A 25,041-nucleotide genomic window follows, 5' to 3' on the forward strand; every position below is an offset into this window, starting at 1 on the left:
TTTAAAAAAATTAAAAGCTATCCATTTATGTCATTAGCTCCATCTGTGCTTTTCCTAGTATGACGAGTCAAAATGTCTGCTGTGAAAAAGGTCTTTTGTTTTCGATACTGGAGTCTGAGCTGCTATTTCACAGTTTCTCCTTGTGCACGTTGGGAAAATTATAGCCTGTGTTCAAAAATTGGCCTAATTTTCACATCAAAGTCACTGTTAATATGTTTGATGGTCGGTTAAAGGTCCAGTGTGTGGGATTTGGGGAATCTATTGGCAAAAAGGGAATATGACATTAGCAAGTAGGTTTTCTTTAGTGATAATGAGAATCATTGTTCTCAATACCTTATCTCATTTATATATGGAGCAGGTCCTCTTTCATAAAGTGTGCCCTGTTGCGCTGCCATGTTTCTACAGTAGCCCAGAACTGACGAACCAAACACGGGCTCTAAAAAGAGCCATTTGTGTTTTTGTGGCGGCCACCGTAGTTCTTCTACATGCTTACACTGGAAGACACCATTAATCCTACACACTGGGCCTTTCAGAACACAGTTAAGAGTTCGTACAGTCAGTTCAGTAGTCATTTAAAGCAACAAGTCATGTCCACATTTCTTCAACAGAAGGATTTAAATTATTCAGGCATATAAAAATGGCAAATAATTTAGTTGCATAAACTTATCAGTTTTCAGTTGATTGTTGTCAAATAAAGGTTAAACTTATCTGTGGATTTGAGTTTTGCACAATGCAAAATTTAATTTAAAAACATACTCTGCCCTTTGAAGTAAAGTAAGGTCTAGTGCCTCTGCTCTGAACACAACTTGTTGCTGCTGTTTGCAGTTGGAACCTGGAAACTATTTGGTCCTTTTGTCATTTAGAACTGAAGAAATAAAGATTTTTTTTCTGCCACACATTAATTTGTAAATTATCTAAATATGTGAACATATTGTAAATACCTCTGTTTGATGCAAATCTGCAGATAATCTGGATAAAATGGGTCACTCACAGTATTAACTATTAACCATCCACTATTTAAATGCAGTTGTACATTGACTTAGTTTTTATGGTTATTGCAACATGAATAAACCTTAATAACATAACATTAAAAAATTACAATTTGAATCTGCTTTGTCTGATATAACTGTTTCATGATTATTGACATTGCATTTCTGATGTAATTTATGTAGATTAAACATTAAAATCATTTGGTTCCAGTCCCTAAATGTCTATTTTTCCACCAACAATATGAAGTATCTGTATGGGAATAACATTCATCTTTCAAATTTATCATCAGTAGGCTTTTGTAGCATTATTATCTGAAAGACTTCAGCAATACTTTCTCACATTTTATACACTGAATCAAAACCCTCCGCAAAGAAGACCATATTTGATGAAACCGTTTCCATAATAGGTTTGCTGAGAAGCACAAATTATTTCTGCTCAGAATGTCCCTGACTTTAAGTACTTTCACTGTACATTAATACAGGGAAAGTTGGCTCAAATAATATTGTAATACATTGAAAGTGTCCTAATTATTAAATTGATAAATTAAATGTTTTCCTTCAAAAGTTTGCTGAAATTATTAATATCTTGTTCAGGGGAAGTTATCCTACATTATATCATAATTCATATTTGATCTGTCATTAAAAAATATTTAAAAGGTTTGTTGAAATGTTCAATGGAGCCCTGTTCAGAATGACTTTCGGAGTTATTTTACTGTACAGTTATAACAGAAAATGTCCTAATTTTTTAAACTAAAATATTTTTACTTCAGATGTTTGCTGAAATTGTTCAGGAATCAGGGTGACCCTGGCAGCCCTTCCATGTTAAGTAGCATGAAAAACACATAAAACAGTAAAATTACCTCAAGATTAAAGAACTGCAGTAAGTCCTTGATTAAAGGTACTTAGTTACTTTCCACTACTGCGAGATGTTATTGTACTCGTTGAACAGTCAGCGAAGCACTCACGCTTTACGTAATTACCACATTTGCGGCGACCAGTGAAGGCAACAGATGTGAAACTCGTGACGCATGACGTAACTCCGCCCCGCGTTGTTCACATCTTAGCATAAGAAGTCACATCAAAGCTAACGCTTCCACTCTTGTGTAGTAACAGGCTTCAGTGTGAGCGCAACTCACCGCGTGTGACCATAGTTAGTGAGCTGGACATCGTCTTTACTCGGCAAAGGAGGGAAAATGGAGAACGGTTTGTCCACAACGGGTGACACTAAGCTGGACCAGGCTGTCAAGCAGTGGCTGCAGTATGACAAGGTAACGGCTGACAGCCAGCTAACGTTCACTTCAAGTGCTGTGTCTGTCCTGAAACGTTAACGTCACTGTAGTGTTATGCTAGTTTGTCAGTTTGTTGCTATAGTTACCTGGTGTTTTAAAAGTGATTTAATGTTAGGTTGATAAAAGACTCTCTGGGGTTATCCCAGTGTGTAACATAATAATGTAGGGTTGTTTATAACATTAGAAGAGTAAAATAAAACACTAACCTAACTGTAACTGCAAAATACACTAATGTGGCATCAAGTACACTCACTGTGAGTGAAATGATGCACATGGCCATTATTATTATGGTCATAATTAGCTTTTGATCAATTCAACTTTATTAAATAAACTAAGTAATTCAAACAAATCTAATTAAACACTGTCAGACAGTGTGCAATCGGTCCCATTTTAAAAACCAATACATGTAAATTCATATTTAGTTTGACCTAGAAACTCAGCTTGGTTGAGTTAAATCATAGAAATCAGAATTCAGGAAGTCTTGCTTAACATAAAGTGAGGCAAACTGCAATGAAAGAAATGTGAAATGTGCCTATAGGCAAGTCATCAAAAGATGCACGACTAATGAATGAATATTAACTTAATATGAGGGAAAATATGTGATATGTGATACAGCTGTTGAATATAGTGATAATAATATAACTTGCGATAACCTGATATTAAACTATTCATTTCAACATTATTTTATTGACACCGAACCAAACGCAAAAGGTAGCTTGCAAAAAAGCAGTAATAGTTACATTATAAAGTACAGTCCACTGATGCTCTCTTTCAACAAACTAAAAAATCCCTGAATGCAATATTCCAGTCTTTCACAATGTGATTATCAAGCAAGTTGAAGAAGAGTTAATTCAACTGAGAAAAGGTTTGGGTGCCATGATGTTAAAGAGCATGCATCTGACCAACACAAACCAAGTCATTCATAGTCTCGAGACATGGGATGCCTCTAATCAGGTCACATTGGAAAAGGGACTCTTTTTCATTAGTAACATAATTGTGTGGCTGCGGCTTGCTCAGCGGCCCGTTTGAATAGGAATTTCATATGGACCCACTCGTAACCAGACTTATTCTTTAAAGTTTTTTACTTGATTTAGAAAACTGACTCATTCATTCATAGTGAAATACACCATATTTGACAAAGAGCCTGAATTTTACTTGAATCTGTCTTGTACCCTCTGCATCTGAATTAGAGCTGAAATAATCAATAAATCAAAAAATATTCTAGCTCCAGTCATTGTCCTTTCAGAACTTTGTTAAAGACAAAAAAACAAACCAATTGGCAGCACTAAGTAGTCACATAGTTTAACTTGAACTGACTTTTTAAAATGTTACATTTAGAAATGATACTGAATTGTTTCCCTGAGCTCCTGTTGTACGTATATTGCGGTTTTAATACATTTATGTGAATGCTGGATATATTCCCAAGTATAACTAAATGGGTTTTTCTTCCCCAGAACCCCAAGACAGCGTCGATGGTGGAAGACATGGTGAAAGAAGGAGCGGTGGAGGCTCTGAAGAAATGTTTCTCCTCCAGGATGGAGTTTGGTACAGCAGGTCTGAGAGCAGCCATGGGCCCTGGCACATCCTGTATGAATGACCTCACTATCATCCAGACCACACAGGTTGATTAATAGATAAACTACTACCACTCATTAAGCATCAAGTCACATGCACGTTATTGACTCTTGTTCGACGCTGTTTGAAGAAGTAGAGACAATCCAAATGCTCATGTTCGATTGCATACAGTTGCTCTCATGCCACCATCTTGTTGCACAATGTAGGATTTCATTGCAGCTACTTTTCTCACCAACTTTCTGAAACTGTTTGTAAATGTACTAAACAAGCTATCTCTTATTTCCCCAAATCTTTTTCCTCTGGAAGGGTTTTTGTCACTACCTGGAGAGGAGTATTGAGAACTTGAAGGAGCGAGGGGTGGTGATTGGGTATGACGCCCGAGCCCATCCACCCAGCGGGGGCAGCAGCAAACGCTTCGCCAGCCTGGCTGCAGCTGTGTTCATCAGCCGTGGAGTACCTGTTTACCTCTTCTCTGACATCACCCCTACACCCTTTGTGGTAATCGCTTAAACTTCTGTAATTTCCTCATATGTGGTTTTATTTTTAGTCACAGATGATGTAACACCTTAAAACAGAAGTATCATGTTACTGCTTACTGTTACATTTTAAACACTTGTCGGGTTAATTTGTGGAAGTAACCAAATTCTTAAGCCATATCAGTTTGTCCGGTGTCGGTTTGCTGGTGGAGCAGGTGACAGTGTGACAGAAGCCACAGGGCAAATTCCATTCATAAAGTACACTTCCGCTGTGTATACTGCAGGTTGCATAACGCACATAGGATTCACTGGGTTATACTTAAAACCCTGTGACCTTTTACATGACTTTGTGTAAATACGTCATATGAATAAAACTGTACAAGATGTTCTAATTGCAGCCCAGACAAAATCTTGACACCAGGTACTTAGTGATACTAACACTTAAAACATCATAGTGATGACACAACTTCTTTAGGAATGAATGTATTCAGCAACTCTTAAACACAGAATGACTGACAGCCACAAGCTATGAAAAATCCAAATTGAGGCCAGTGTCAGCCTCTTTCACCATTCTCACTTCACATCACTCATTTTGTTTATGTTATATGGGAACATTGGGTAAGACACTTCATGTTGGCCTTTTTTATCTAGCAAATACACAGTTGTAAAACAGTCAACCAGTTTGTACTTATTTCCACCTGGATTTCATGTCCCTATGTATGACCTGCTGCAAGAAGATAATTTATATAAAGTACTGTATAGAGTGAATAAGTGGCAGCACATGGAGGGTAATGCTTCCACTAACAGAGTGTGAAAAGAAAAATGCTGAATGTTACTCATTTGAGTCCCTCAAAGTAATAAATGCTGGCTCATCGACTGAAGTGTTTTACAAACATAGAAAATCAGATTAAATTGTTTGGCTCTTGCTAGAACTTAAATGACAGCTACAATATTGTTCTTCAGGGACTGGTTGTACATCTGTCCACATTTCTTTGTATTTTTTCTTGTGTACATGCAGTTTACTGTATATAATATATGGTCTAGTTTAATCTTTTGAGTGTACTGGACATTTCTCTCCTGCTCCCTGCAGCCCTTCACGGTTTCACACCTGGGTCTGTGTGCTGGTATCATGGTGACTGCCTCTCACAACCCCAAACAGGACAATGGTTACAAGGTAACAGATTTTACTCACTTCATTCCTACCTTCTTTAATGACTTACTTGCTTGTTTACTTATTATTTATTTGTTTGGTGTGTTGTTAGTTCTGGGCTCTGGCCCTGATTCACATTTAAAGGTTTTAAAAATGTAAAGGGATAGTGCTCCACAGCCTGATCACACTGACAGTTGGCTTTAAATACTTTATATACTCATCTTTCCTAAATCCCAAGAAGCTACAGACACAGGTCACTGAATGTGCAAACAATATGATTTATTGACAATGTTGTCTGTATTATTTACAATAGGGACAGCCCGCTTAACTAACCTACTCAGAACTAGTGGTGAGCCAAAGCCAACAAAACAAACAATAATACCCCTAAACTTGATAATAAACAATCAAGGTAACCGAAAGACAACAAAACAAACCAAAATACAATCATTAACCCCTTGTATGACCGGTTGGGAGATGTGGAGGCAACATATGACTGTAGTTGTAATGGTTACATCTTGTTCGGTGTAGAGTTGAAACAATAGGTTGTTTACTCAATTAGTTGATCAACAGAAAATGTATTCCCAACTACAGTATATTGAGAATTGATTCATTGTGGAAGAAGTTTTCAAGCGAAAATTTGAACATTCTTGGTTCCAGCTTCTCAAATTAACTGAGTTTTGTAATGTGACTATGTGACATTTAGGTCCAAGAAATGATGAGGGGCATTCTAGATAATTGTGTGACATTATATAGAAAAATGTTGAATAAATTAAATAAACAATTAGCAGATTTAACAATGTTAAAAACAATAGTTACAGCCCTAATTCATTCAATTAATGTTCTATCTGCTGTCATATCTGTCCTCTGCTGCCTTGTCTGTGTTATCAGGTGTACTGGGAGAACGGAGCCCAGATTGTGCCTCCTCATGACAAAGGTATCTCCAAGGCCATAGAGGAGAACCTGGAGCCATGGCCTGAGTCCTGGAGCACAGAGGAGGCCCTCAAGAGCCCCCTACTCAAAGATCCCTACCAGGACATCCACACACAATACTTCAAAGCCATCCAGAAACACTGCCATCACAGGTGCTCCATAGATAATCATCTACTGAGTAAACAATTTAAAACCCCAGAGAAAGGCATGGCGTAGAACAAGATAAACCAGAGGTTGCATTGGACTTTCTCGTAAGTGTAGTAAAAATTCCATCATAATCTATTATTACCCATCATTTACATTTTTGGAACGCAAATTAAAATATTACATTTTCATGTTTTAATAATAAATATATACAGAACAAACTCCGTTATGCATTTCTAAGAGCGTGGAGAGAAAACATGAAAAGACACCGATCATGTGTCACTTGTCATGACAACACAAAGCTTTTAAAGAAGCTATGGGAACTCAGGTGCTGGGACATTTTGCAGTGTTATGTAACTGCCCCACCCTACAGAATTATGAGTGCCACTGCTAGGGCCTGTGTCCAAAGTGTTTTTGGCTAAGTGCCAATGGCCCTCATTTATCAAACGAACGTACGGCAGAAAAACGTGCGTACGACCTTTTCCTGGCAAACTTCGGCATTTATCAATTTGGACGTGAGCGGGAGCTACGATCAAATCTCACGTCTGGTCTGAGATCCTGTATGCACATTTGAGCCTGTGTATTTGCGGTGCAGCACAGCAAAATCTGGCTGAGCATAAGCAGTCACATATTAAGAACAGATCAAAACGGATTCTTAAAACGAATAAAAAAAAATGTGGTTGGAGCAATTGATTGTACTCATGTGCGTCTGAAGGCACTGTCCATGAATGATTGCGCATTCATCAATCGCAAAAACTACCACTCGATATATGTACAGGTGATTTGTGATGCCAAGCTATCGCTTTTAAACGTGGTGGCCAGGGGGACACACGCGATTCTTTAATATTTCAAAACAGCTCGGCTCCAGCCCCCCGCGACCCCGACAGGGACAAGCGATTGAAGATGAATGAGTGAATGAATGTGTTGGCGCGCGGCTGCAGCAAGGCGCACTGCAGAGCCAAAGTCATCTCCTCGGTTCGTGGATAGCCTCGATAAAGTGCATTAAATCAAACAAGGTATCAGATGATTAACAATTTGGTATGGTTCTTCTAGGTGACGGAGGTTATCCTCTAACGGAATACCTAATAACCCCGCTGGCAAACCCCGCTACAGAGCAGGAGCGCAGGTTCAGCAGTGCGCACACACGCACACGGGTCACAGTGGAGCGCTGCTTCGGGTTGACTGCCTCTGTTATTCTTTTCCCTACAGCGTTTTTACGGGCCCCTTTTATTCCACTCTTAAGACTGCCAAAAAGCAAAACTTTATTTTGCTCCATCTCAGATGTCAGGATGCCCATCTGTGTGTCGGAAAAGTTTCTTTTCCTACCAGTGTTTTTCTCTCCATGTTTCAGTTCAGTTCAGTTTATTTTCAGACATTTCAGACAAAGACATTTCGTAACAAACACAAAAAAATAAATGTATAAGGTCTGAAAAAAGGGAATAGGCAGAAGCTAAAGCTTATAACGCCTACCCTTTAAAATACATAAACTTAGGTAGCAGCTATACACAGGTCAAAAAGAAAATATCTAATAATTAATTTATTGCTGCTGTCAGCGAAACACAATCAACATATGTTTGACCTCAGTGGCCTCCGAACCAGGAATATTAAGGGCGTAACAGGTTAATGACAATCGAATTCAGCCGCCGCATTTATCAAAGCCCGCTCATTCGTACGCTGAGATTGGTTAGATGCGAATGTTTCATAAATCACATGTGGGTCCTGTCCTACGACCAATTCTGCGCTCAGATCTGCGCCTGTTTTCACGCAAGATTGATAAATGTGGGCCAATGTCTTTTTGTCAATTGAGGTGAGGAGAGAGCCTACCTCTGAGAGAGCCTACCTCTGAGATAATCTGTTCCATTGATGATTATAATTATTGTGTGTTGCTGCTTCATATTTGAAGTGCATTTAAGTTTGCACTGTAGGGTATACTAGAAAAGGGACAGAAACACACACCCGCACACGCACACAATACTACAGAGCTGAAATAAGGACAAAGAAAGGAAGCAATGAATTTGAAGAAAAAAAATAAACAAACCCTTAACTTTCTTCACAGGGACATCAACAAGAGTTCAGAGGTGAAAATTGTGCACACATCTGTGCACGGCGTTGGCCACACATTTGTCCAGTCAGCTTTCAAGGCCTTTGACCTCCACCCTCCATATGCTGTAGAGGAGCAGAAAGATCCAGACCCAGAATTTCCCACGGTCAAATATCCAAATCCTGAGGAAGGAGAGGGAGTCCTGGTACGTTCAGAACATTCACATCAAAATGCAGTCATAAATAGACTGTGTGTTTTGGTTGAAGATGTTCAAGTGTGTGCGTGTGTGTGTCCGTGTGTGTATGTTTGTGTGTTTGTGTGTGTGTCAGACACTGTCATTTGCACTAGCAGAGAGGGAGGGGGCCACTGTTGTGTTGGCGAATGACCCTGATGCTGATCGACTGGCCATCGCTGAGAAGCAGGAGAGGTTTGTGTGTTTATAATGATTGTTTTTTTTATTTAAAATCCTTTTGTTAGCTCACAAGATCTAAACTTTGGTGAGCACCGTTGAGAAACCTGCTAAGAAGAATATAGAGCATAGATATGAAGTAAATTCTGGCCTCCTAGATCTACCCAGCTATATGAGCTGCATGTATGTTCCAATGTAAAAAGGATTTTGGTATGTTATTGTGATTTAATTAGAGGTAAATCTTAAAGATAACAATGTATAACAGGGTTTGGCGATAAGAAGTTTGTTCATTCAACTGTTTAGTTATATGATCTTCCATCACAGCATTCGCTCAGTGCTTTTTTAAAGCCTCCACACTGCCAAGAATATGCAGGGGAAACAAAAACTAATCCCCTTTTTATTGAGATTTAATTTAATTTAGTTTCTGCCTGTATCTGCCAAGTTTTAAATATGTTGAGTCCAAAATCCTCTTTAATAAACTATTTTGTTTCATTTCGGTTATATTGCAGATTGTGAACTTCTTCTCACGTTGTTAATCCCCCAAATTTCCAAAAACGAATAGGGAGGAAAAGATTTGAACAGCACAGACTGGATAATTATAATGTTTTGTTTTTTTGCATGCCTGCATTCCCATAACCTCTGTCTCTCTCTGTCAGCGGACAGTGGCAAGTGTTCAGTGGTAACGAGCTGGGAGCGTTGCTTGGTTGGTGGATGTTCCGCTGCTGGAAACAGCAAAATTCTGACGCTGCTGCTGTGAAAAACCTCTACATGCTGTCGAGCACCGTCTCATCCAAGATTCTGCGTGCCATCGCTCTCAAGGAAGGTTTCCACTTTGAGGTACCGCTGGTTAAGTTCAAGGCTGTAATTTGTTACAAATGTGAAACAAATCATGCTGTACTACATGGTTGTCTTTTAAAAGAGCAGATGGACAGACGTAATGACATTTTCCAGTATATCAGATTCTCTTGAAGTGAGTTAATATTTCAAACTACACTTGACAGTTACTATCACCCCTGTTTGTACAGGAAACACTAACAGGGTTCAAGTGGATGGGAAACAGAGCCAGAGACCTTTTGGACCAGGGCAAGACCGTTCTGTTTGCCTTTGAGGAGGCCATAGGTACACACACACACACACACACACACACACACACAAATAAATGTTGTCCAAAATCAGCAGTTCTGACTCATGCTTTGTGGCATCACAGTATACGAGTTTGTTCTGGTAATGATCTTCACAATGTCACAAGATAATTAGATTTGATCAGCCTAAAAGTATTCATCTGATATGAATTAATGTCAGTTGACAGTCAAGGACAGATTGTTTAACCAGCTCACAAGATCTAAACTTTGGTGAGGGCCGTTTGGAAACATTTCTTGATAAAGTTAGGGCATAAGAATAATGTATAAAAAGCACTTTTCTTTCAAACTGAATCAAATAACGGAACCCCTGCAAACCTCTCTAAATCCTGCAAGTCCACGTGAAGTGTTGTTAACCTGCTCTTTCACAGCACTTTTCAGTGCTGCTTACTGATGAAAATCCCAATTTTTATGCAGTGCTCCCAACAATGCACATAGCAGCATTGTCAACATGTCATCTGAGGACCTTGTTCTTAGCATACATTTTAACACCATTCACTGGGTTAAAGGTAGCTTGAGGTTAATATGAGAGATGAACACTCAAACGCACACATACAACATCACATACTTTAGAGCATTCCCATATAACATGATTATGGTGTTGTGATTGGAATTGCATGCATTTGCACGCACCATTCGTAAAAGAAATGAGTGACCTACAGCAGCTGGAGGTTCACATGCTGGGGGATGAACTGAAATAAGTAACTGAAATGTGTGTTGCAGGCTATATGTGTAGTCCCTCTGTATTGGACAAGGATGGAGTGAGTGCTGCAGCTATAGCAGGAGAAATGATTTCCTACCTGACTACAACAAGCACAAGCCTTTCTCAACAAGTCAAGACCATCTATGAAGAGTAAGACACGTGTATACATAAAATTCATCTGACTTTAATTTATATTACTAAGATTATTAACTGTCTTGCTCTACTCCTCATTGTCAGGTACGGCTACCACATCAGTAAGAACTCCTATTTTATCTGCCATGACCAGGACGTGATCCGCAGCTTGTTTGAGCGCCTGCGCAGCTACAGTGGCCGGAAGGACTCGTATCCCACCGAATGCGGTCGCTTCTCCATCTCTGCTGTACGTGACCTGACCACCGGCTACGACAACAGCCAGCCCAGTAACAAGGCTGTAAGTGCACACAAGAACAAATGTACGTTACATCCACTCAGAACAGAACAAACATTTGCTGTGGCCAGCAGTTTTGTTGGCCTGCTGTTTTAAGCCCTAACATGGTAAGAAACACAACTCCAAATATATTAGAATGTTGTTCGATAACTGCTGGTTGTGTAAATAACTGTTTGCTTAGAAGTTCACCATATCAACTTAAACATTGATGATATGTCAGTGTTGTGTTCCGAACTTTCCACTGCCCCCAAGTGGCCAAAGAAAAATCCATTATTGCAGCTTAAACCTGAACAGTTGGTGTTTATAGATCAATTAAGTGTACTATGACTTTACTGAGGAGACATTCAGTAACCCACTTTTCCAGGTTTTGTAACTTACTGCTGCAGTATTTGCAAAAAAAATATACACAGAAACTGAATATGTGAGCTGTATTCTTTATGCAAATGTATGTGTATATGGAGAATTCCCATTAGCTCTCCTTTGTAACAGAAGTTCTTTTGCATCTATACATCCATCACTTCCTCTTGTGTCCTAGATTCTTCCCACCTCCAAGTCCAGTCAGATGATCACCTTTACCTTCTCCAACGGAGGTGTGGCCACCATGAGGACCAGTGGCACAGAGCCCAAAATCAAATACTATACTGAACTCTGTGCTGCTCCTGGTAACAGGTAGGTCGCTGTAGAGACTGTGCCAGGAAGTGAAAAATCCTCTTTACGGCTAATGATTATTTTGATTGACATTTTACAGTATATATGATTAATTGTAGTATAGTAAGCTTACAATTTCCTACTGTAAAATCCAAGTTATAGATATCCTCACTTTGGTGAAGCTGTAACAAAGTATTCTTACATTTTTGCTTAAAAAACGACTTAAACAACAAGAAAATGCAATTTCTATGAAATTGCGGCATGAATGATGAGTGCTGAATAGCTGACGCTATGCTGCAATGATGACTTGAATGTGTATGAGGAAGGTAAAGTAGAATGAATAGTTGCAAGAGTGAGAATAGTTTGAATTAGTATGAATGTGTGTATTAAGGTTGTAAAATAGTATGAATAGTTGTAAAAGTGGGTATGGGTTGAATTTGTATGAATGTCTTTGACGGCTTGATTATTAATATGAAAGTATGAGAGATGTGGAATATTTTAAGTTATTATGAATAGCTGACCCTACACTGCAATGATTACTTGAATGTGTATTAAGAAGGTAAAGTAGCATGAATAGTTTCAAAAGTAGAAATGGTTTCATCATTCAAACCAATTAACAGATTATCAAAAGAAGGATGCCCATTACTTTATGAGTCAGCTAATACTTTAATCTCTAAATGTCTTAACTGTAAATGGCAACCGCAGTTGGCTCACTACAGTTACTTCAAAAGCTTCAATACGTTTACATGCACAATATTCTGGTATTGCCCTCATTCCAAAAAAGACAATATTCCTACTAGGCTGTTTACATGGCTAATGAAAATGAATATTCCACTCATAGTCCCATTTACATGCAGCCGGTGGTGGACTTCCTTGACCGTGCGAACACAACCTCCCTATGTCATTCCTTCTTGAAAACTTTCATCATGTTTAAAAGTAGTTGTTTCGCCTTCTTACCAGAAATAAGGGCTATTCTTTTGGGCATGCATCTCTACACCAGTTTTGCAAACCTTTACTAGTCGTTGGTTTGCGTACATCAACTACAGCAGCTCACATAGCTGACCGTTAGCCGTAAACAGACAAGGTCATAAATAATTAATAAGGCCAGCAAATCCCACTGTCTTAATCGGAAACAGCTACAGTATATTTGGAAAAAGGACTAATTTAGAATATTGAAACGAATATTCTGTGTACAGGACCTGTATGGAACATTAGTGTGCATGTAAACATACAGTCCTCTTTTGTTTTCCCCTTCTGACACTTTGAATCTCTTAACAGTGATGTGAAGCACCTGAAGAAGGAGCTGGATGACTTGGTTGATGCCATTGTTGAAAACTTCTTTGAGCCAGAGAAGAATAAGCTGCAGCCCAAGCCGGAGTAGCACTGATAGACATACATTCACATGCAGGACATCTCTGACCAGCCATCACGTAATGTCTTAGTTACTCCAGAAGGGATTCCTGATTCAACGCAGGCTTGACTTTTAATCAATTTTTTCCAATGTTTTTTTGCCAGTTTGACCAGAGATACTCTTACAGACCAGTTAATCTGTCTTCAGGACAACCTCTTACCTCCGTTTTGAGTTTGTTTAGACATCTATCGGTTGGTATGCGCGTGCGTGTGCGTGTGTTCTGCAGTCACAGTATATCTGAGCTAAATTCTGGATTTACCTCGCCGCTGGAGATTTTAAACCACAACTGTTAAATGTTCACCACTCTACAGCCGCAGTAATCACTGTGCTGTTAAACACACACATTTCTGTATTTTCACTTGTTTTTAACAATTATGCATCCTACATTGCTTCAGCATCAACTACAAGGCTGCTTATATGTAGAGTTATACACATGAGAGTGTAAATGACAGATATGCTTAAACTGATATTGTAACCTTAATGGATGTTGTAAACTGCTGTTAAACTTTGAATGTGTAATATCTTCGATAATAGTAGGGTATGACATTGAAAGTGACAGTTGAATACATTTTTAAGTTGTCACAGCCATCATTCCAGAATTGCGAATTTGATAAAGGATCGCCTAAAAGCATAGAGCACCACCAAGTGGAGATATTGTATTGTATTTTTTTTTTTTTTAATGTACCCACTTCCCCATTACCTGATACGAATAGTTAGCACTCAAAGGGACCCTTGACACCATGTTAAATATACAATTAATGCCTTTTTACTTACCAGTGATTATGTAATGTTGTTTATTTAGCAGCTTATCTTTACGTTACTGTGTCTCATGTTCCAAAGAAACTGTGCTAAAAATTACAATGTATCAATAAAAAACGTTTGGATTTGGAGAAAAATGTCGAGGGATAAAGCACACACACGCTACGTGCGGACACTTCGCCCTGCATCCCCTAGCAGTGCATGCATGCAGCATGCACTTGTCATGCCCTATCTGAGTACAGAGAGGAGGGAGTTCGGATCTGCCCTGTCTCTATATTTAACTCAAACTAGAGACAGTAAGGGCTGTGTCTCTGTGTGTACGTAAGTGAAATACACTACAACCTCTTTCAGTTGCGCTCCGCATCGGATAAGACTTCAGAGAACAGGTAAGAAGACTGCCGACATGAGAAGCGAGTGACTGGTGTAATATTGACTCAAATATCTACCGTGCACCTCGTGCGTAAAAATAACTTGTTCCGTGCGTAAAATTACGATAACCGGTAAAAATTGTAACTTCCGTTGCTGTTCTGCCGCAGCAGATGGCGAAATATATCTCGTGTCGCACTGTCCTAGCTGATTTAAACTGGAGATTTCTTTATTGCGAGGGCAAATATGAGGTAAGCAGGCGCCCTAGTTGTATTTCTCTATAACTTGACGTGGACGTTTTGATTCCATATGTTGTTTGCGTCCATATGCTCCGTGCTTTTAAGCATTTTCATCATGTCCCGCTATAAATGTAGACGTAGTTGCTTGTATATTTGCCCACTGATTTCCCATACAAATCCAAACATACCTCTGCCAAAGTGATAGTGAGTAGAGCGGGGGGGACTACCTCTCTCTGACACACGGGACTGGCCAAGTATGATCCTCATAGTTTAACAGTCATGTGTTTGTGTGCCCTTGAGACTGTAAAGGTGTAGGTCAATAGTCAAGTCATGTGTTTCTGGTTGGGTCAACAACACCAGCTGGTCATTTTATATTACCCTCCAAATGACCCTGTGCTGACTGCACTGTAAGACTGATTCAATGCCCTGATTCTATACTGATGACGAACCAACACCAAACCCCACCCAATTTCCCCCTTTAAATGCCTCTGTGATGTTTCATAGGTAAAAGTGGAGGCAGACAGCTGCCTCTGTCCCCACCAGCCATGGAAGGACTTTACTTTGAAGTGAAGCCCAGAAGAGAGGAACCCTCCTCCAGGCCAGGGAGCTCTGAGAAACACCCTCCTAACATAACTTCAAAACGCCGCTCTTGTCCATCTCTTTCACATCTCACCTCTTCCACACCATGTCCTCAGAAACTTCCTTTTGCGACATCATGGGAGGAAAAGGTAGAGGAAGAAGGAGAGGACAAGGAGGTACGATACAAACTGACCTTGACCGGTTCTCTGCCGGTCCACCACCTGACCACCATGGCCATGCTGCCCTGGGTGGTGGCTGAGATCAGTAAGTCTGGGGCTGCAGAGAAAAGTATGAGTGCTGGGTTGCGACCTGGAGGACACTTGGACCATTCTACCCATAATCAGACAGTTTTTCTGTGTGTGTCTGCATCGTGGGTGCGATGTGTGTCTGTCCTGGGAGAGGGAATTGTCTGGGACCCTCTGACACACACAGTGCTGTTTCAATGTTGTCCTCACCAAGTGACTAAGCTGATCCACAACAGCCAGGAGCCCAGCAGCTTTGGCTGTCTGGTCAGAAAGGAACCGAACTGCGCCTGCTTTGTCTTCCAGTGCCAGGACAGTACCAAAGTAAGTCTGTATTTGTGTAGAAATTTGATGACATGAGATTAAACACTGTCTCATGCTTAATATACAGGTGTGTGCAAAGTAACAAAACAATTCTGGGAAAGGTATGCCTGGCAAAGGTGAGGTGAATCTCCACGAATTGTAGCTCAAACAAACAAAAAACCAACTGGAACTATAACTGTGTTCACCAGACCTCACCACTCCGAATTCCTAATGTGTTGATTATTAGCAGGATTTGTCTACGATAAAAAAAAATCCTTGGTAACTACAAAACAGCAGACAATTAAAACCACTGCAAAAAGGCCAATTAATTTGTACTCTAATCGCACCAATGTCAAGGAGAACAGTCTCATAACTTGGAAGAACATAATTTTAAACAGAAGCCCATCAAGACATGCTCTGCATATAAAAGTCAACAGAGATTTGGCACTTCAGAGTAGACTCTAGAGCAGAGAGGAAACGATTAGAATGACATGAGAGTCAGGGACCAGCCTGGCAGCAACCTTCTTATATTTAATGACAAAAAACTGCCTGACACCTGCCATCAGTGTCTGTTATGACATCCCACTGAGAGAAACTGGGTCTTGCTTTGGCCCGGTGGAAGTCTGTGTACACTGTGCTGTTGCTTCAACAACATAAACACACATTCACACACTCTGCTGACCATCACTCTCCTGACCTCTAAATCCTTTCACCTCTCCTCCACATGGCGTGTTTCACGGTCTGCACTGTGATGTCGCAGCTGGCGTCCGAGTCGAGCCAGAGATATTTGATATCATCTTCATTGCATGTCGTGCCCGGCATACCAAAGACTTAAAGGAGTTGGCTAAATTAGAGAGATGGCGACAATGGAGGATATTAAACTAATCAAATAAGTCAGATTGACCTTGATTTAGGAATGTTTTCCTCGCCCTTCGCATGCACACATGCCTGGGCTCACATAACAATCACCTGCATATGTTTCACATATATGAACAGCCAGCATGTACTGTGTGTTGTATTGTAAATATAGCGTTTGTGTGTGCGTGTGTGTATACGTGTGTGTCTGTGTGCGTGCGTGCGTGCGTGCGTGCGTGCGTGCGTGCGTGCGTGCGTGCGTGCGTGCGTGTGTGTGTGTGTGTGTGTGTGTGTGTGTGTGTGTGTGTGTATGTATGTATACTGTATAAATGCATCACTTCATCTCATACACACAGGCTGTTCATGTGCTGGGATGACTGCTGGCATTTGTTCTGTGTGCCTGAGTGAGAGTCAAATAAGATTTCTTTACATTAACCAAGCCGGATGTAGAACTGTGTTGCCATGACGATCACTTCCTTTGGCCCAGCACTTGTTTTTGATTTCACTTTTGTGTGTGTGTGTGTGTGTGTGTGTATATGTGTATGTGTATGTGTATGTGTATGCGTGCGTGCACGTGCCTGTGTGTGGATGCTTGTTGTTCTCTCTCTCTCTCTCTCTCTCTCTCTCTCTCTCTCTCTCTCTCTCTCTCTCTCTCTCTCTTTCTGCCCTTTCAAGAATGTCACGATGATGTCAGGCTGACCACCTGTTGCCCTAACTTTGTCATATGGGACACACACACACACGCACACGCAATACATGTGGAATCCTTGGGCCGTGCTAAAGAACTTAACAAGACAATACAATAAAGGTGCTGTAACAAACGAGAATGTAAATTAGGAGCATTCCTTGCATCACAGTTCCATGTCCAGCAGACATTCACATTAAAAACTAGACCTGCAGAGTAAATGTTAATACTTTTTACATTTTTTCTGTGCTGTATCATAACAGACACACCACCAGTACTTGACGTGGTATTAAATGTGACTATTTTGTAATCTACAGTAAAGTTAAAAGTAGTTTCTGAAAGTCAAATATACGAATTTGAGCCAGTATAAAACTTATAGGTACAGTAGCATCATGTTGACTGTCGTTATGATAGTTAAGGTTAGAGGCTGCATGATGGCAATAATGGTCACTCTCTCAAACAAACGTGTGTGTTTGTTTGTGCAAAATTTTCTACATAATTTGAGTCATGAGGCATTCAAGGTATTCAAATAGCCAATTCACTGGCTGTATTTTGACGTCACTGTGCAGTGATTTATTTTCATGTAGATGTGTGTGACATGATGTCTGTTACAAGCATTATTTGCTTGTCGAAAAAAAAAGAAAACTTACTCTTCTGTTTCAGGGGATGTGGGGGTTTCCCTGCTGCTGCTCCTGGAGTGGCAAAAAATAGTGTATACTTTTTTTCCACTGGGTGTCACCACTGAAGTTCACAATGTTTCACTGTAAACATTTTATGAGTGAATTTGTTTGTTGCAGTGTTGTTTGATTTCAGTTGCTTACAATTTGTGTTTTATTAGCCAACTAGTAAATAATTATATAATGTCATTATTTGTATTTCATTTTGGTACTTAATCGCTATTCTGCGAGTGAACAGATGGTAATGGCTGAAGATTTAATATTTCAGTATTACTACTTGTACCTATTACATCTTTATCTATCAAAATTTGTATGTTTTGCTCACTACTTTGGCACGATAACCTCTCATTTACATCGGTGATCTCATATTAATTGTATTATTAGATGCTAGATTTGAACATTATTGATTAATTCATGGTGATTAAATGACTAAAAAATAACTGTTCCCTTTTAGATGTCAACATGTGGTTCAGTTAATATGTAGTAAAGTTAATTTCACACTAATCACCCCAACATTAGTTTTTTATTCCAAGCATGTGAGACAGTTTACTTGTGACAGAAAGGAATCAGTCGAATCAAATCTAATATCCTATGAAAGGAATATTCAATGTTTTTTAGGCAAAGGACCCCTTAGCTGAAAGAGAGACATACTACATATTTTGTATACAACTAAGTACAACTATTACACTGACCTACAATAACATGTAGGGTGACCTAAAGCCTATACACATACCTTTTTATGACGCATTCAATAGTAGACTATTAAAATAATAATTACGGACACATTCATATATTCAAACATCATGTTTTACGTTAAACACAGGCTTACATGTGGAAGGCACAGTGAATACTTACGTTTAACTATGTAATGGTTACCTTACTTAAAGGCCAGTAATCCTTTCAGCAATGCTGTGTAAATTAAATGTTGTTTTTTTTATTTCACAAAAAGGCGTATTTATATTTGCTAATAATATGTTGGATTCATGTTGATGTATATTTTTATTTTTGAAAGAAAAAAAACTTTCAAAAAATGACTAAACAATAATTTGGCAGACCCCGTGGAGCTTCTGAGAGTTACTGGCAGCTGCTGAATGTACCACCGTACAAACTGTGAAAATCAAACTGTATCCTGGATTTTGAGACAAAACTGCATCAATTGCTGACCAAAGGACTTTAACATTATGGGCCATGAGGTTCATTCCCAGATAAGCGATCTGCTGCAGTGCATCCCAAGGGCATTCATTCCTGCTTGATTATGTCTGCTCTGCTTACAAGCCGGAAATACTGTTTAGATTTGGTCATACCAGAGAAGATAGTCAAAATCAAGTGAATACCACCCCAAAGTCCGCCGCCTAAAGTTTGAGTGGCCCGGGACAGGAACTGCCCCATCCGCCAAATGTAGTGTGTATATGTAGAAGTTGACAACGGTTGGCTGGAATACAATCGGAAGTTTGTCACTTTCCCTTCAAAACAAAAGGGAATCAATGTTGTATTTGTGGTGTGAAGCAATAAGGGTGGCGTGTGTGAAGGGTAGTCATAGGAAGTTATCGGAATGATATTTGTGTCTTTTTATAAAGTAAAGATAAGTGGTGATTAACATATTATAAATCATCAATAAATATGCTGAAAATAATTTATACATTTGTATAAAGTAAAGATAAGCGTGATTAATATATTGTAAATAAATTCCCTTCATCTTAGATTACTTTTTTTTGCATTTTTACAAGCCTTTTTATTATATAGGACAGACGGTGGGGAGAGATGCAGCAAAGGGCCATAGGTCGGCGTCGAATCCTTGAGGACCTTCAGCCTTTTTACATGGAGCGACCGTTTTAACCACTCCGCTCTGAATTTATATAAGTACAGATAAGTGGTGATTAATATTTTATAAATTAAAAATAAATGTGTTGAAATATAATTGAGATATTTAGTAAAAACAAGAGGTGATTCATATATTATGAATTAAAAAATAAATGTATTTAAATTAATTTATATATATATTTTAAGTAAAGACAAGTGGGGATAAATTATAAATATTAGATATATTATAAATATTTAAATAGTACAAATAATTTAGAGGGATATAATTAAATAAGTAAATAAGTTCTTCCCACTCCTTTGTCAAATATGTGATCTATTTTTGCTAAAAAAAATTGTATGTTTTTTCTTAGTTTTGTTTTTTGTCTATAGCTTTATAGCTTTATTATTATTATTATTATTATTATTAGTAGTAGTAGTAGTAGTATTACTATTATTACTATTATTATTGTTATTATTAGATATTGTTTTGGGTATTTTTTGGTTCAAATTTTATCTACATATTATTAAAAAAAAAAATCATCAATCCATCTTACTTTGAAATGTGTGGACCGGATGTGGTTTAATTCTATGCGGACTACAACTTGATCTCCTTCAGGGAGCAAAAATTAACTTTCCAATGAAATGATATTGAAGTGTCCCACACTGTCAGAGAGACAAGTCTCGGATAAGTAACCGTTTAGATCCCGTGTTTGTAACGTTTATGGCGGATGGGATGAAAGCACGACTCCAGCGACTCAACCTGTTCAACGTCAGACAAGAACAGAAAGATGTAAGTTCATTAAACTTGTGTCGGACGGCTTTGTTTAGTTTGGGTGCCTTGCTAACAAGTGGACAGTTAGCTAACGTTAATCGAGGTTGTTAACGTTAGCGAGCATTCACGTTAGCAACCTGTTGTTAGCCAAGTTCAACAAGTGAGCTCTCCTTAATGTTACACGACTCAAGGAGAATAGTTGTTACATAGCTAGTATCGTGTTCTTTAATTTGTTTTAGTTTTGCCCATAACTTATGATCTTACACTTTCTTCATTTGGCTAAGTGACACAGGCTTCTCAGTATGTCAGATGTGCCTGTTTGTTTGACAGTGTAAACTACAAAAGACCAGTTGTGGAAGAAGTACTCAGAGTTTTTATTTCAATATAAAAGTAGAAATATTACACTGTAGAAATACTCTGTTACAAGTCCTGCATTCAAAATTAAATTTAAGTAAAAGTACAAAAGTATTTGAATCCAAATGTACTTCAAGTACATAAAGTAAAAGTACTCATTATGCAGAGTGGCCCTTTTCAGAATATTTAGACAGTAATTATTGATAGATTAATGTAAATATCACTTTAATGTTGCAGCTGATAAAGGTGGTTTATATTCAGAAGTAAAGTCTATCAAAGATAAAAAAAAATTAATTTGACTAATTGATTAATCCATTGACTCAAAATTAATCTATAAATATTTGATACATGATTACAGATTTTACAATTTTTTAAGCAAATGTGACCCAAATAAATAACTTGACAGTTTCTCTAATGATAATTTTTCCTATTAAGTTTTCCACAACAGTAAATTTGAGCTACTTACCTTGAGGGTTGCGACTGTTATTTGGGCAGACACATAACAGATCACATCGGGCTCTTGGAACAAATAATGAGCATTTTTCACTTTTTTATGACTAAATGATACATTGATGAATGGAGAAAATAATGTACATATAAATCGATCATTTGTGGTTTTCTGACCAGTGGCATGGTCTCATTTGTATCAGAGAAACCTGCTCAGTGCGTCCTCCTCCACAGCCCACGGTGTTCCTCAAAATGGTTTTGAAACAGTGAATTATCAATCTCGCTATAAAATACGGCATTTTCCTCAACTGGATGTTAAAGGTTAACGCTGGTTCTGTTAAACAGTGGCTTACTTACTGTCAGAACCTCTATAAAATGAAGTACATGAAAATCCAGTCTACTTAGCTGTTGTTAACACAAGCCAAATGTAGGTGTAGGAGTGAGTGTGTGAGTGAGTCATGGGGCTATCACCTCCAGAGCCATTGTGCTTATGCCAGGACTTCACTCCTGGAAGAGGAGGCATGTTGTTTCAAACACCATATTAGTCTCATACTGTGTCTCAACGTCACTTCAGCAGTCTCTCTCTCATGGCTGGTTTCACACACAACCCACATTAAAGCCTTATCTTAAAGTGAGACTCAACATCACCAGGTGGACTGCAGAGATTTGGGTACCGTGGCTGTTCTTAGTTTTCTGATTAAGTGCTTGGGAAAAGTTTGAGTTGTGATAGAAAAACTTTGTTGGCTGACATTTAACTTCTTCAGATAAAACAACGTTCTCCTGAGCCATCTAAGAAAGTACCGCAGGTAGGAGGCATTTTGATTGGGACAAAAAAAAGTATATTCAAAAGGGATTGAAGTTAATGATTATCTAAATTGTCCAAGAGAGACTGTAGTCCTTGAATCCCCCTCTTCCTTCTCTGCCATACCTTCTTCTTGTAATCCATTTGGCCTCACATGCTTTTCCCTCCCTCTTCATGTGACACACTCTTTGCTTTGTTGTAAAAATAAGGCTGTAAACTGGAGGCACCTTCCTGTCTTTATACAGCTGACAGTCTGTCCCTGTCAGTCCACTTTTTGTCTACAGTATTTGTCTAGTAGTTTGTCCCTCACGTTCATTCAAAGCCTAGCTTTCCTCACCTGTCATCCTGTCAGTCTTCAAGCTCCACCTAACAATCTTCCAAGATGAGAACACTGGGGTTGTCTGTGAGCCTTCCTGACCTCATTTATTCATAGCCAAGAGTTCCTTCTGACTCAGCAGCAGTGCACAGCACTTTGACAACAAGCCCCTGCATTGTGTCTCTGCTATCACATTTGAATGAGTTTGTCATGTCTGCCCTGCTTTTCTTTGCGCTGTGAAGTGGCTCCTTAATCCCAATAGAGTGATGTCAGTGTGTCGGACTCTTGTGGCTTACCATTTAAGTCACCCAGTGGCGCTTCCTACTTTACAACTAACTCCATCCTTCAAATCGTTTCCCTCCTTCTCTATTTTGTGCTTCACTTTCTTTCGATGGTGCTTCTCATCTTTTGTATGGGTGCTGTACTTTGAACTTCTGTGAGCCGTGGCTATGCTCCACAAGGCACAGGACCCAGGCACATGACCATGAGAAGTGCAGAAGTGGGGCTTTTCACTGGCTCGTCATTGTTGTTTCTAGTCTGGCTGGTGTGTCACTGGGTTTTTGGTGACATTCCTCTGGAGCTTCTCATTTGACTAGTCAGGCTTCTTTAAGTGAAATATCTATTTAGGTTAGTGTAAATTTGACCTACAGTATATTTCTACAAAGTATTTTTTATCAAGGTAGTGTATGAGAGTAATTTGTCTCTTTTTGTTGATTGTTTCCATATTTTATTTCTCATTTATTCATGAATACAGAATAAATAATTAAGTAAGGTTAAAATTGGATACTAGGTTACTTTTGACCATCAAAGCTGATGATTCTATAAATTATTTATGTTTCGGTAGAAAATTGGAGTTACATTGTTGTGTTTTGTCTTTCATTAGGACTGTAACAAACGATTATTTTTATTGTCGATTATTTTCTCGATTAATAAGTTACCTGGTTGGTCCAAAAAATGTCAGAAAATTGTGAAAAATCCTGATCAGTTGTTCCCTAAGTCCAAGATGATGTTCTCAAATGTCTTGTTTAGTCCACAACTCAAAGATATTCAGTTTACTGTCATAGAGAAGTTAAGAAACAAGAAAATCTTCACACTTAGGAAGCCTGAATCAGAGAGTTTTGACTTTTTTGGTTGTTACTCTTACCAAGTGATTGATCTTAAAAGTTGGCGATTAATTTATTAATTTACAACTAATAGATGCATCTTTGCAGCTCTATCTTTCATCTTTTTGGGCAAATGTGTTGTCATGTCAGCCTACTTCTGTCTTATAAATGTGGAACCCTGATGTAGGACTGATGTAGAAAAATTATAATTTGTGTGTTTGTTTTTGCAATAATAATAATATTTGGTCTCTTTGAAAAACACTGAGTTTATTTTGTTGATTGCACCGAATTGCAGTTTCTCTCTTACCAGAGGTACTTGTGTAACTTCCTTCTTTTCGAGGTCAGTACAACAGTAGTTCTATTTAATCCCGGTTTGGTGAGAGACAAAATGCTTTTTCAATGTTGTTCCTCTGTGAGAGGCCAAGTTTGTGGGTCACATACAGCCTGAGGCTATGTCCAACTGCCTTCCTGTCTGAGATCATGTAAATGTTAAACTGAACAAGATGCTGTGTGTCTATAGCTGAGGCTACCCTCTGAGGAGTAAACCCTCTCTCCACTCCCATTCAATCCTTCAGTCCACATCCCCAAATCAGATGTTTTGGTCTTTTCTTAAAGCAGTCTTAAATAGGGTAATAATTAATAAGAAACCCAAGAATGGATGACACATGGCAAATACATTTGTATTTGTGTGTTAATGTTGAAGAGATCCCCAGAATGCAATTGGTGAGCCATTTTTTCATAGCAACAGTTTATTGGTTTTCTCTCCTGCATAACTACAGAAACTCATATACCAAACATTATGTTTCTTATTGATTTCACATGCTGATTATTTTCTTTATTTATCGTTTTGTTTGTGAAATGTTAAAAACAAATGTTAATAAATGCCCATCATAGTTTTAAGAAGCTGGTAACATTTTGGTATTTTGGTTTGAAAATGACTCAAATTATTAATCAATTCTCAAAATATTTACAGGTTATTCAACTCTTGATTGACTAATCAATTAAATCCCTAATTGTTTCAGCTATACTTCTTCTTTCAGTTTCAGTCCAAATAAGTAACTATGAAAAATAAAATTCAAACTATTTGATATTTTGCATGGTTGTTATATGTGGTTACGTGAACTTCACCTATACAGACAGGGGTTTCAACGGAAAATGCGTTGAGAAGGGAGTGTAGAAAAAAGTAGTCGAGACGATAACATCGTCATGTTGAGCAGTTAAGGAGCCGTTATCAGCCAGAGGGAGTGAAACTGGGGTTAAATGAGAAAAGGCTAGAGTAGACTAGTACAATTAAGAAAACAAATCCTCCTCCTCTTGACTGTTCTGTGTCTTCCCTGACAGAAGGAGTGAGAGGAGAGGCACATGCAAGAAGTAAATGTATCTGCTGGTTGAAGTGTTACAGAGAAGGAAG

At 38.7% G+C, this 25,041-nt stretch overlaps 2 protein-coding genes across 5 annotated transcripts in view; both read left to right on the top strand.

Annotated features, from left to right (window-relative positions):
- Positions 1 to 2,123: 2,123 nt before the first annotated feature.
- On the top strand, positions 2,124 to 14,142 carry pgm2 (phosphoglucomutase 2). Its single transcript, XM_083934961.1, has 13 exons — positions 2,124 to 2,257; positions 3,733 to 3,900; positions 4,160 to 4,351; positions 5,420 to 5,503; positions 6,368 to 6,561; positions 8,610 to 8,799; positions 8,924 to 9,021; positions 9,660 to 9,840; positions 10,029 to 10,122; positions 10,866 to 10,995; positions 11,083 to 11,275; positions 11,808 to 11,941; positions 13,199 to 14,142. Exons 1-13 carry the CDS (start codon positions 2,183 to 2,185, stop codon positions 13,299 to 13,301), a joined length of 1,836 nt encoding a protein of 611 aa, XP_083791087.1. The 5' UTR covers positions 2,124 to 2,182; the 3' UTR covers positions 13,302 to 14,142.
- Positions 14,143 to 14,416: 274 nt separating this feature from the next.
- The window catches only part of tbc1d1 (TBC1 (tre-2/USP6, BUB2, cdc16) domain family, member 1), a 48,712-nt gene continuing 38,087 nt past the window's right edge, over positions 14,417 to 25,041 (top strand). For 3 of the 4 annotated variants that reach the window (XM_083921589.1, XM_083921590.1, XM_083921591.1), the window contains exons 1-2: positions 14,417 to 14,476; positions 15,200 to 15,840. In XM_083921589.1, coding sequence (XP_083777715.1) covers positions 15,241 to 15,840 — 600 coding nt within the window. In that variant the 5' untranslated portion in view covers positions 14,417 to 14,476; positions 15,200 to 15,240. Of the gene's footprint in view, positions 14,477 to 15,199; positions 15,841 to 20,497; positions 20,627 to 25,041 lie in introns of those variants that run through there. The other variant, XM_083921592.1, reaches the window with a different exon arrangement.

Source organism: Echiichthys vipera, assembly GCF_963691815.1.
Source record: "Echiichthys vipera genome assembly, chromosome: 2".
Lineage (NCBI taxonomy): Eukaryota > Metazoa > Chordata > Actinopteri > Perciformes > Trachinidae > Echiichthys > Echiichthys vipera.

Bases quoted from the DNA above. Each gene is read 5' to 3' on its own strand.
- pgm2 (XM_083934961.1), top strand. From the start codon at position 2,183: ATGGAGAACGGTTTGTCCACAACGGGTGACACTAAGCTGGACCAGGCT. The intron at 3,901-4,159 runs GTTGATTAATAG...TTCCTCTGGAAG, and splicing joins CTATCATCCAGACCACACAG to GGTTTTTGTCACTACCTGGA. The intron at 9,022-9,659 runs GTTTGTGTGTTT...TCTCTCTGTCAG, and splicing joins ATCGCTGAGAAGCAGGAGAG to CGGACAGTGGCAAGTGTTCA.